Source organism: Alexandromys fortis, unplaced genomic scaffold (genome assembly GCF_014885135.2).
Source record: "Alexandromys fortis isolate MF-2015 unplaced genomic scaffold, M_Fortis_MF-2015_v1.1 scaffold_115, whole genome shotgun sequence".
Taxonomy (NCBI): Eukaryota; Metazoa; Chordata; class Mammalia; order Rodentia; family Cricetidae; genus Alexandromys; species Alexandromys fortis.
In genome coordinates this window covers 4,016,681-4,029,777 of record NW_026067989.1, presented here as the reverse complement: position 1 = coordinate 4,029,777, position 13,097 = coordinate 4,016,681, and the positions used below count along the sequence as shown (strand labels likewise).

General features: G+C 43.0%; 1 protein-coding gene across 2 annotated transcripts in view; it reads right to left on the bottom strand.

The window, feature by feature from the left end:
- Positions 1-134: 134 nt before the first annotated feature.
- Positions 135-13,097, bottom strand: part of Kiz (kizuna centrosomal protein) — an 81,590-nt gene continuing 68,627 nt past the window's right edge. For both annotated transcript variants that reach the window (XM_050159529.1, XM_050159530.1), the window contains 3 exons: positions 12,825-12,921; positions 1,061-1,104; positions 135-380 (listed from right to left, as the gene is read on the bottom strand). In XM_050159529.1, the coding sequence (XP_050015486.1) occupies positions 277-380; positions 1,061-1,104; positions 12,825-12,921 (245 nt within the window). In that variant the 3' untranslated portion in view covers positions 135-276. The remainder of the gene's footprint in view (positions 381-1,060; positions 1,105-12,824; positions 12,922-13,097) is intronic.

The following is a 13,097-nucleotide window of genomic DNA, read 5'->3' as shown; positions in this document are numbered from 1 at the left end:
ACAACCATGAAACATGAGATGTGCCATTACACTGGCTCCCCACAGAACTCCCTGGGGCCAGGGATGAACGCCCCAAGCCTCTCTCGCTAGGCAAGTGCTGTACGATAGGACTACTCCCAGCCCTTGTTCACATTTCTGTCATGCAACCTCACTTGAATAGTCTCAGTTTTCCCCTTTAACAACTATCAAACTTAGAAGGATATTTTTATGTTGGGAATTGCACATAAACCCACAGCTACAGTTTGTTTAAAGACTTTATTTCCGGCATGTAACAGCTTACGTGTCATAAAAATCATCAAAGTCATCAGACACGTTATGGTCTCTAGGACGAAGAGCAGCTTCGATGTCAGAGTTGCTGTCATCAGACTCCCCCCAGAAGGCTGGAAGAGAGCAGGACATGGCTCATTAGCATTTGTACTCTAATAGAGGGTTTTCAAAACAGCAAGGCAACCGCCTAGTTGAAGCACTGGCCTGCTAAAGGTCTAAAGTACTGTGTCACCTGTACGAATTTACATATTTCATGCTATGCTCTCCACATTGTTCCAGAGCAATCCTTGAAGAATCCTTCAAGGATTCTTATCTTTCATTAAGTCCAACGCTTTATTATAGGATAGACATCTTCTGTGCCACAATTAGTGAGAGATAGTGGGAATGGAAAGCAGGTGAAGAGAGTACACTCGGGTTAAATGCTAGTAGCTGGTAGGGACAGGAGGAACTGGGTATGGAGAAGCCAGTTAGGGCTACTGCGAAAGTCCTACCAGGCATGGGCAATACATATTCATAGGCCCTGCCTTGGGGGCAGGGAAAGAGAGGCAAAACACTCTGTAGGTAGAAGGCACTAATTCTGACAATCAATTCCAAATAAACTGTACTACCACTGCGGCCCATGGCACCTTCACAGTCCTTTCACTGAAGGCCTTGTTCATGGGCACCTGTGTGCGCTGTCCCTGGGCTCACAGGACATGTCACAGTCCTCACACAAGGACACAGAAGACAAAGACATAACATAACTATTTTGGTTAAGATGAGAAATGACAATTGGCGTCCGTTTATTTCTTACCATTTGACTTTATAGTGGTCACTGGGTCCCTTTTGCTTTCATGCCTATAAAATAAGAAAGTGAAAATTGACAGCTGGTCTAATAGTTTCACAGGGAGCTGCTCGGGAAGAAGCGGTGGTGTTTATGGTAAGGAGAGAAATTTTATATTTCCTTCCCAGGCTCTAAAAGCATAAAAGTGTCAAGGATCGGGGTGGCCATAGGCACTTGTGGGGGGCCCTCCTGCTGAAGGGAGATACAACAGTAGTCGGCAGGGGATGATTTCCGCTCAATAGTCCTCTGCGAAACACTGTGTACAAAGTGTCAGCACTCTGGAGAAAACGTGAAGGGGAATACCTGAAGAGAGTTCAAGATGTTGGGGAGGAAGGTGAGATACTTCAGTCAAAGCAGCAACAACAGTGCTAGCAGTTTAACAAAGGCAGTCACAGTAGACACACTGTGAGAAATAGCAGCTGTTTTAGCTTTCTAGATATCCACTGATAGAAATACTTGCGGCTATGGCCTTTGGTACCTACTGGCCTCCTCTGGTGAATGTAGGAGGGCAGGATAGCGGCTCTTTGGAGTGGGATTTCTCAGTGTGCCTTTCCAGGGCTGTATGCAATTTTATGAACTTAAAGAGCCCTTCTGGGAGCATCACTTACACTCTGTATTGTACCTCAATTCTCCAAGTGTCATGTTGAGGAACATTAGGGAAGAAATACACTTTTTCTATACAAGGTATCACATTTCCCTCTCATGGCCAGAACCCTGTTCACCTTGATGGAAGAACTTTTCATATTCATCCCCCACTTGGACAAGTCTTGACAACCTGCAGTTTACACATATGCCTTGTAATACATGCATCAGCAAAGCAGGCTCTACTAAGGATCTATCCTCTATGCTCTACAGTACCTTACAGCACTCCTTTGCACTTGGTACCCACTGCTGACCAGGATCCAGCAGTAGAGCCCATGGTCATTCTTCATAAAGAAAACATCAGAAAGGAACCAACAGTCAATAGTCATGGTAGCACCCAATGCTACCATGGGGGTGGGCATCAACAAAGTGAGCCTCAAAAATCCTTTTATGTAAGTAAGTACACACACAATGAACCCCATGTGCATTGTGAAATTATTTACCTACTTCCATTATCTAGGAGCTAGGTAGCTGGGTTAGGTGCAGGGAGGCAGAGGTAGATTATAAAAGCTCTGGGAAACCGGTAGTCTTCAGACAGCTGTGGTCTGGATAGTAAGAGGCATAGGAAGAGGGTCAAGTCTATTGCTGGATGGAATTGAGAGGACAAAGAGCTTGGTGACAGAGAGGGCTGAGAGCTGCAGGGTCCCCAGATGGCAAGGTGCTTCTAGTTGAGAAAGAGGACATTGCAGCCCGGACTGAGGAACTGGATGTGGCAGATGAATATCTTGATGCAAGAATCAAACCACAGAGGCAGCCACGACCAGGCCAGGTCGCTACAGCTTCAGTGACTACTATGGGTTCCAGAAACGTGTCCAGCATACATCTGGTAGCTCTACTTGTCCTCCTCCAAAACAATTTGTCGTCAAGCTCAGCAACCTTCAAGTGTGGTCTCCACTCCAACAGGATAGTCCTTTCTCCCACTGCAGAAAGTGGCAATCCCAACTTTCTGATTCTCCCAATGTCCCTTACCAAACATAGTCAATAACTATGCCCTGCCAACTTGACTTCCTGGTAATTCCCAAGGCCCTTACCAATTCCTTCTGTACTTTCACCACTCTGGCAAGCTAACCAGAAACTTCTGCTTGAATGTTTGCAATGGCTTCACTGATGACACCGCACCTAATTTCTTCTCCTGTTATCCAACTTCTACTGGGCAACACGAGTGAGATGCTCGACACATAAATCTTACATTTTCTGATGAAAAACTCTTTAATGTCTTCCCCACTGTTTTTGGCATAAAGCCTAAATGCTGAATGGTACTTCCCAGGGTGGCTCCCAAATGATGCTGAGCTTCCTGACTGTATCCCCATTCCCTTTCCACTGCAGTCCTCATCAAACTGCTGTTTTCCACCCATTCACTCTGCTAACCCATAGCTACTCCTTACCCCATAGGCTGCACGTGAATTAGCCTGTGCTTAGCAATTAGCAGGTGCTTAGGGTGGAATGAATAAATGACCTATTTTAAGCACTGGGTCCTACTGAAAGGCTCATGATCAGTGTTCAATGACACAAAATGTGATCTACATTTTATAATTAACATGTGACTCCAGTATCAGGTTGAGTTTGTTGTCTTCTCAGCAAAGGGAAAAATATCCAGGGGGGGAAAAAAGAGGAAAGAAAAGGAAAAAAAAAAAAAACTCACACAATGCTGCAAATGTGGCCATGGCTGAGTGACTATCCTCCATGCAAGTGAGTGTTTGTAATCACCCAACTCATCAGAAGCAAGTGAACTGAGCCAGCAGCAAGGTCAGGTCCCACTGCGTGGAGGTGACTCACTGAGGGTACCAGGGACCCTCTTGCTTTGTGCAAGGTAGTTTAGGTATATCATCTATCCATGAGGCCACTCGAACTTCCCTTTTCTGTTTGCTCTGGGTTAAGCTGCGTAGTTTTGAATCATTTAAACCATTGGGAGCAGGAAACAATATCAGTGAAATATGAATTAATTGTACAGTGGCTTTTAATTATTAGATTTCTTACAAGAAACCTATTTAAGAACTACATATGCCACAGTTCAACGCTGAGAAAGGTAGAGGATGCTCTCCAGTATTCTCCATTCCACCCTGGTATCTTAGGAACAATATTTTTTTTTTCTCTCGGTAGGAACCCATCTCTAAAAATCAATGTGATACTTTTTATTATGTACAATTCCTAGGGTCAACATTTCTTTCAAGGGTCTCACCAAGCATGTAAAGAAAGGCACAGGGAATGTCTGTCTATGGAATCCTCAACAGAGTCAACTATAGTTTAGTTATGGAGAAAAAATTAGATGTGAAATCCCCCTTTCAGAGTAAGAAACTGGGTTTTACTTTCCAGGCCACACACTTGGGCTATCCGTCCATCAAAGTGTTTATAAATGAATATGGTTGTACCTCAATGAAACTTCATGTAGAGAGAATGGCACTTGAATCTCATGTACTTTCACATGTCATGAAACAGAACTTTACTTTGGGCCCTTTTAAATAACCAATTAGAAGTATAAAAACTAGCTGGGCGGTGGTGGTGCACACAAGCTACTTCCAGGACAGGCTCCAAAGCTACAGAGAAACCCTGTCTCAAAAAACAAAATAAAGCAAAACAAACAAAAAAGAAGTATAAAGACTGTTGGACACAGTGGTTAATCCCAACACTTGGGAGGCAGACGTAGGCAGATCTCTGTGAGTTCAAGACCAGCCTGGTCTTGGGAACTAGTCCAAAAGGAATAATGCAGACCACAGTTTTGCTGCTATTTAAACTTGCAAATCTGAGGATTCTGAGACAGTCCTAGCATTATTGCAATGTGCACACAGACTGTCTCATTAAGGGAAGGTGTAAGTTGGCAACACTAAAGCAGGAAAGGAGGTGAAAGCAACATACTGTAAGGATTCACATGGGCAAGACCTCACCTAGCTCTTCATATTAGCTCCTGAATTTCATAAACACTCAGCACTGTAAGATGCTATAAACATAGAAGGCTGGAAAACTCTGAAGCTAAGAAGCATGCACTCCAAAGAAGACAGGGAGAAACCAGAGCAATAAAAGCCTAAGAGGACACAGCAACACAAAGACCAGGCCAGAGAGTGCGTCCTGTGAAAATGGGATTCCTGCAGGATTCCTCCTAGATTGCAGATGACCTGGATCAGACATCATTGGTCAGCCCAGAAAGAAATGTTTGCAAAGACAGCCTGTTTCCCCAAATAGTCTGTCCGCTTGAAACAGAGTGTTTCAGGAAACAGACTATGAACACACATAGCCCCCAGTGCTGCAATGTTCTCCTCATTTCCAAGCCCCTAACCTGTATAAAGGTTGTAGCCTCCCCGCTCCCAGACCCTTCAGTTCCCCTTGCTGTGTGTGCTAATAAACAGTCTGTTGAAAGTCAGACTCTGGTCTCTTTCTTCCTTCTGCCTCTTTCTGATGCTTCAGAAATCCAACACCAGGGGCTTAAGGTGGTGAGTTCAAGAGCCTGTAGGAAAGTCTGTGGTGTTTCTTCTCGATTAGTGACTGACGTGGGAGGGCAGTACTAACCGCTGGACAGAAGCTCATGGTCGCTTAAGAAAGCAGGGCAAGCCATGGAAAGCCACTCACTAAGCTGCATTCCTCCATGGTCTCTGCTTCAGTCCTGTTCCTGCTGTGAGACTCAGCCTTGATTTCCTCAAGACTGCGGCAACCAAATAATCCCTTTCTTCCCTAAGTTGCTTTTGGTCATGGTAATTATCAAAGCAAACTAGGACACTCACTAAATTGGAAAATCTAATAGAAACAGATGAGTTTCTTGATACAGCCGGCCTACTAAAATTAATGACTAGGTTATGTAGTTACCAGTGGCCACTTTCATGCAGACCGTCAATGAGAAGGAACACATGAAACAAGGAGAAATGTAAAATGTACAATGTGAGGAGAAAAAGAACACAAGGAAAGGTGATGCCGAGTCAAGTCCTGTACTCATGGAGATAAAAAATTTAAAGAAAAGCCTATGCTAAATGGAATAAAGAGAGTGGTAACCCCAGGGAAACCCCAATCTTGCTAAGCTTCCAACTTGTAAAAAGAAATGAAAGGAACTCTAAGGCAGCAATGGGAAACGCCAACAACAGAAAGCTGGGGTAAAGGTAACTGAAAGAGGGGACAAGTTCCAGCCCCAGCAAGCCAGACTTGGTAGTTTCGGCCACGTGCCTCTGACTTACAGTCAAGGACACAAGACAGGGGTTGTGGAATCTCCCTTCACAGTTAAGGAAAGCCACTGAGGCCAGGTGTGTATTAGGGGTGTCCTTGAGTGGAGACCAAGAAAGGTCACTGTGTGAAGCTGTGAAGGTGAAGCCTGGATTGTGTTAGAGACTCCCAAGATGTTGATGCCAGATTTGTGGGATACCTGCCAACAAGAGCTACAGACTGGGTGTGGGACCAGCCCAAGAGAGAGGAATATGTCACAGTCAACAAAGCTGAAAGGAGTTGGAGATCTGAAGACAGCTTTTACACCACACGTAGAGATGCAGAATCTGGCCTTTGCCCTGCTGGTTTTTATTCTCCAGCATTTCCTCACTATGCTCCCTTGACTTCCCTTTTGGAATGTAATGTACATTCCGTACCAATGTATGCTAGACTACGTGATCTGCTTTTTGATTTTGATTTATAGGAGTTACAGTAAAGAGACTGCCATGAGTCCCAGAAGAGACTTTGGACTTTTAAACAGTGCTGAGACTGTAATACACTATTCTGTATTTGGAATGAATGAATTTTTTGCATTATATGGCTAAAAGCCTAAGGGCACCAGAGAATAGAAGATGGTGGTTTGAATAAGAATGGCTTCCATAGGCTCATATATTTGAATGCTTAGTCACCCACCAGGGAGTGGAATTGTTTGAAAGGATTAGAAGGATTGGAGTGTGGCCCTGTTGGAGTTGGTGTGGCCTTGTTGGAAAAAAATGTGTGCCACTGGGGGTGGGCTTTGAGGTTTCAAAAGCCCATGCCAGGCCCAGGCTCCTCTCTTGTACTCTGCTTTCAGATCAGGAGGTAGCTCTCAGCTGCTTCTCCAGCACCATGCCTGCTTGACAACATACTCTCCGCCATGATCATAATGAACTAACCCTCTGAAACTGTAAGCAAGGCCTCAATTAAATGCTTTCTTTCATAACATTTTCCTTGGTCACTGGCCTCTTCACAGAAACAGAACAGTAACTAAGACAGTGGCTCTGTTACAAACAGTGAGACTGATTGAAAAAAACCAAACCAAACCAAACCAAACAAAATCACTGAGGGGCTGGAAGAGTCATCAGTTAAGAGCACTTGCTCTTGCACAGGGGCAGGCTCTTGGCACCTGTATGGCACTCACATACATGTAAATTCCACTTCCAGAGGACCCTCTTCTAACCTCTGAAGGCACCAGGCACACATATGGTAGCATATACATATATGAAATCAAACACTCAAACATACAAAAAACACAATAAACACATCTAAAAAGAAAATCTGATTTAACAAAGGCCAGGCCCAAATGAAGTCACTGGTGAATTTTAACATACTTTCAAAGAAGAATTAATACCAATGCTTCTTAAACTATTCCATAAAACAGGAGGAAGCACTTCCAAACTCTGTCTAAGATGATACCAAAACCAATAAAGCTCTAACAACAAAAAGAAATGATAGGCCAGTCTCCTTGAATGCAGGCACAAAAATTTACAACAAAATTCTTGTGAACTAAAATCAATAAGACAGCAAAAGAAATGCAAAAACAGGGCTGGAGAGATGGCTCAGTGGTTAAGAGCATTGCTTGCTCTTCCAAAGGTCCTGAGTTCAATTCCCAGCAACCACATGGTGGCTCACAACCATCTGTAATAAGGTCTGGTGCCCTCTTCTGGCCTGCAGACATACACACAGACAGAATATTATATACATAATAAATAAATAAATATAAAAAAGAAATGCAAAAACAAACATTCGCCCTAATAAAGCTCAATAAATATTATTTATAAAACAATAAATTTAACATATCAATAAATAGAATCAAAAGACACAAATCACAAGTTCATCTTGGTAGATACAGAAAAGGTTTTGGACAAAAATCCAATGGCCTTTCATGACAAAAGTACCGCAGCCCAGGAACAGAAGGAATGCATCTCAACACAATAAAGGCTGTTTCAGGGCCTTGACATGCGCCAAGAGTCTAGACATTCCCATCTAGGTCAAGATGAAGACCAGTCTTCTATCAGCAGACTGAAAGGCAGTCAGGAAGGAGCCCATGAAGACTTTCTTGAGCATGTCCACCTAGTTCCTGTTTCTCGAGACGGAATGCAGATGGCACTGGGACAGTCTGGGAAGAGGACCTCACTCGACGTGAGCTAAGATTTCCCTTTGAAAATGTGTATACCTCTCCTATACATACCACTCGCAGATAACTGTATAGAATATATACTGCCCTTCAGCCCAGGAATGCGATGCCAGACTGAGGGGAGGCACTTTTGCTTAAAGAAGAAGGCTTGAGTGGATGGCAGAGCACACTCTAAGCAAGCGCAGCAGTGACCTGGGGTGCCTGTGAGAGGCTCACATGGGGAGGGGAGACAGGTACCTAACAGCTTTTATACCTCACTAGGTGGTGATAGGAACACCATGGGGCCACTAGAAGGGCATCTGGCACAGTCACCCTCTCCTCAGGAAGCACTGGAAAAGTTAACTGAAGCCAGGTAAATGGTAGGGTAGGTGTATTCCAGTCAAACAACGAAACCCTCAAAGACAAAGGACAGTATGCTGTGTCAGGGCATGACAGCAGACTTGACACCGTGCTGGACATCCCGTAAGTCTACACAGTAGGTCAGCAAGAGCACCTAGAACGTGGCTACTCCAGTGGGAGGGGTACATGAAGCACACTGGGATGGGGCCTGCTTGATACTCACTTCTGATCCTGAAAGGAGGACAAGCAGAGACTAGAAGACTGGGGGATATGGTAATGTTAGCAACATACTGATGGCCAATCCTCTCTCGCTCTATCTCTTCCTCTCCCCGCCCCTCCCACCTCTCTTCCACAAGGGAAAAATTCCACATTAACAAACACACCCAAGTTACTGGATTTGGGGTCCACTTAAATTTGGCAATTAACTTTGAGGATCCTGCTAAGAACACAACTTGTGACAGCAAGGACAATTAAGGCTGGCTCTCGGTGGGCTGCACCCTCCCTGTTCTAGGAGAGAGCCTGCTGTGAAAGCTTGAAGACCTGCCTTTGGATCCCCAGTGTCTAACTCCATGTGCTGGGGGTGGGGCGGAAGTAGGCACATCTTTGGAACTCAGTGGCTGAATCTAGACAAATGGATGAGTTTCAGGTTCATGAGAGAACTTATCTTGAAAAATAAGGTGTAGAGAGCAATCAACAAAAACATCCAACATTAACCTCTGTCCCCCCACAGTATGCCCCCCACACAGAGGATAAGAAGACATTAAAAAACTAACCTATGAGAAGATGTAAGCTGTAGTATCTGTCTGTGAACCACAAAAATTTCTGTGGGCTTTAAATCAGTATTAAAATTTTTCAAATAGCATGTTTAATTGGATTTTTCTTCAAAATAAACATACTTCTGGAAAAATGTAGGGCAAAAAGAAATCCAGAAAGAAAGGAAAATAAGTACAAATGGCTAGATCAACAAATCTCCGTGAACACCAATTTTAAGTTTTAAAAGGCCACCGTCTGAGGCTGCTTAAATTTGACAAAGCCTGAGCGCCCCCTGATGGCTAGTTGGAGCTCCTACAGCATATGCTGTAATTTTAGCAGCCCTGGGGTCAACTTGTTTACTTTTTTCCTTCAAATAATCAAAGTGATTATTCTTAAGCAAAAGTGCTGTGTGCACGAAAAACAAAGCGTATGGGTTTACGACAGCAAATGTGGACTGTTTAAGAAGCTTCTAATTAAGTAAAATTGAAGGTCAAAGCAGATTTCCTAAGCTCGGGCTGAGGTGCGCACTTTTATAAGGGTACATAAGGACCTGCCAGGGAATTTTTGCTTCTAATTCCGTGGATAACTAGTGTCTAAGAATTTTTAAACCATTCCAGGGAAAATAATACAAATGATCAGATGAGAAAGGAAAGCTGCGGCCACCATCTGAGCGTCAGCTGCAGGCTGGCGCCCTCCGCTGGCCGCTCCCATCGCTGCAGGGCTGGCAAGGAATGCCACCCACGGTGGCCCAGCTAAGGGGTGTGGGTGGCCGGGTGACTTTTTGTACCTTTCCCCCAGGCAATTGTGTTGCAAGTACACACTCTTTTTCTTTTGGCAAAAATCTTATCTTGATTCAACCCGAAGGCTGGAGTTACAAGGGAACCGGTAAGCCCAAGTTACAAGGGAGCTGTGCTGATACAGTCTCCATTGAATAATGGATCCTGGAGAGTGAAGCCGCCTCCTGGGGAAGGTAAAGAGAGACAATGTTTGCAGAGGAGAGGAAGCTCCGGCATGCACCCCGGAACAAAAGGGAACAAGTGGTCTTTACTCGGAGAACAGCTTCCTATTAGGACTCACTCCTTCGGACATCATGCCTTTCATCCCCACTCAACCACAAAATGATTTTACTGAAGCAAATACAATGGTAGAAAAAGATTTACACTGAAAGAATCTTTAATAATAAACTGTTGCCGATCGGCCTACTTGCCCGTGATTTATAATACAATAAACATCGGATTCTATTACGGCTCATGCACTGAAGCCTCTGCTCTGAAGAACAGAATATGAAAGCACGGGGACCCCGCCATCATCACAATGAAATGAGCATGTATAAATGTGCTAAGAGTATCTCTTTGCATCTTTTATAGCTTGTGTGTATTAATCTGTAACGCTTATTAAGAAAGTCATTGCTATGCAAAGCAGCACCCAATCCCTTTCTCTGGCTTTTCAACAGAGTGCACTGTTTAGCCAATAGGAGGGACCCTCTGGCCCTCATTCTGCATTCATCACAGGCAACATTTGCACAATGTATCTCTCAAAGGCGGCTGAAAAGAAGGCCTTAATACTCATGTAAACAACTGCAAACCAATTACTTAATGAATCAGGCCCACACATAATGAGGTGCAGACAAAGAGCTATAAATGCATTTTTGCGCCCAAGCCCCTGCTTTAAAGTAAAATCCCTCAGCTGTAGTTTGGGCTTAACTAGCACATCATAATTATTGTCTCTAGGACATCAGAGGAAGCCATTTTTTTTTAAGGTCCAACAGGGTCTTTTTTTTTTTTTTTTTTTTTTTTTTTTTTTTTTGAGGTTGCTCATCAGCTCACTGACAAAACAGAGCAAAGAAGAATTTTTAAAAGTGCTACAGCGCGCAGCACTGTTATGTTTATTCTCAAGTACTGGGTTTCGAGACCACTTGTAAAAGCAATAAAGCACAAGGAGTGACTGCAGTAAGTGGGATCCTTAAATGTAAAGCCTCTAAGAAATTTCAGCGAAGCCAGGCACAAACAGCAGAACCTGAGCTCTTCAAAGCCCAGGGTGGGGTATTAACAATAACAGCCCCAGCACAAGAACCAAACTGTGCCCAACGGCACACCAAGCTGTACACACTCACCGTCTAAGCCTTTCATGCTCGATTACTATCAAGTGTCTAGAACCAAGGGTTCCTGGAAGACCTTTTAGTGGGTTTATTTTTCTTAAAGGGGGAGGGGGTGATGAGATTACCTATAACTTATTAGGAAATTAGCTTCATATCATAACAAGAGGCTTCTTGCTTTAATTTGTAGGGAAACAAAGTTTAATTTTAATCTTTGAAATGTGCCCAAGTGTGAAGGACCAGGTTGAGGAAATGTCCTACATAATCCTATTGCTTTCTAAGTGTGATTAAGGACTTCCCACAGAACTTGTTTTATGTCTTTAAAATATAATGGAAACAAATATTCCTAACACTCTTAAAAACTGAAAGGATAAATTTTTAAGCCAAATAGTAACATTAAGCCTGGGAACTACCTATAGAATTTATTGACCTTTTAAAATTCTCTTAAAAGACTGAGAACTTAAATTTACAGTGTAACCCTAACAGTATCGTATTCAACACTCTGCCAAACCCAGTTAACTCCTGTTTTCCCCAACAATGTGAACAAAAACCAAGATTAAAGGTAAGTTCTGATAAATGAGGAAGCATCTTGGATACTAATCAAGTTTCTAAAAGCAAGAATTTTAGAAAGTTAACCCATCCAAAGAGTCCAGGCCCTAAAATACTGAAATGTTTTTGTAAAACACAAATGAACAGATTTTTTCCATTTTCATTTCCCTTTAATATGACATTTCTGGATCAAATCATTTTGTTATGTGGACATTACACACAGCAGTAGAAATGTAAAGGTCACGTTTTAACATTTTAGCAGGGTCAAGTAGTAAATTCAAAGGTAACGCAATCATCTAAAGGACACTTTTTTAATGAGCATGCTATTGCAAAGGAAACTTGCTAGGCTGCTTGAAATAGTATTTAGCCAAAGGTAAAAGAGTAGGCACTGCATTAGGCAGGTGCTCAGATTCACATTAGAAAGGCTTCCTAAGAGACTGGAAGTCACTGCACAATTCATATTGGAGGTGGATGGCAAATTCAGCACACAACTCACTTATCAGAACTTATAAGGAGTGTTACATTCTAGCGAATGTAAAAACATCAATTCTGCTCTTTAAAGGGAACAGGCCGGAACGCATTAGAAAAGGAATGAGTAATGTGGCCCAAAGACTTGTTAAGAGAAAAAGAAAGCACACACAAAAACTAACATACAGCAATTGCCTGTTCGTCTATCAGTTCCCCAGAAAGAAGAACATGCCACTTTATTTCTTTTAAGGCCTGATGTTTTCTCCCTGCCCTTTTCCTGACAACCTCTTTTGTGTGGTCTCTAAGCAGTCCTACTGCGAGCAGCTGTAGACGCTAATTTGTGGTTCACTGAGGTGTCAATTGAGTCTTAAACCAAGGAAACAACAGCTGCAAAACAATACTTGGCTCTGGTGCAAATATTTTCAGAGGTAGACTAAAGTTTCAACTGTTATTTTAGATAAACAAAAAACCCAAACCATAACCCTCCATCAAGTCATACAACAAAATAACAAGCAGCCAGGGCTGAATTCACTGCTTAGTGACATTTCTCATCTTGTTACTGCTATTCAGAAAGGCTTTCACGACTTTACCTTGACAAAGGACTTCCTTCACTAGATGAAAAACTAGCTTCCAAAGCGATTTTGTGGGCTGTCTTTGTCTTGAATGTGCTGCTGCCAATATCCAAACCTGTGACAAGCACAAACAAGGAGAGTGAGAGCTAGCCACCAAACAGCCACAAAACAAGCGCAGATACAGCCACATGATAATTTTGGAAAATCAAGAGGAAAATTCTGTTTAAATTACAGAAGGTTTTATGCAGGAAAAATACTCACAGATCACTGCAAAAAAAATGAGAATTTTCT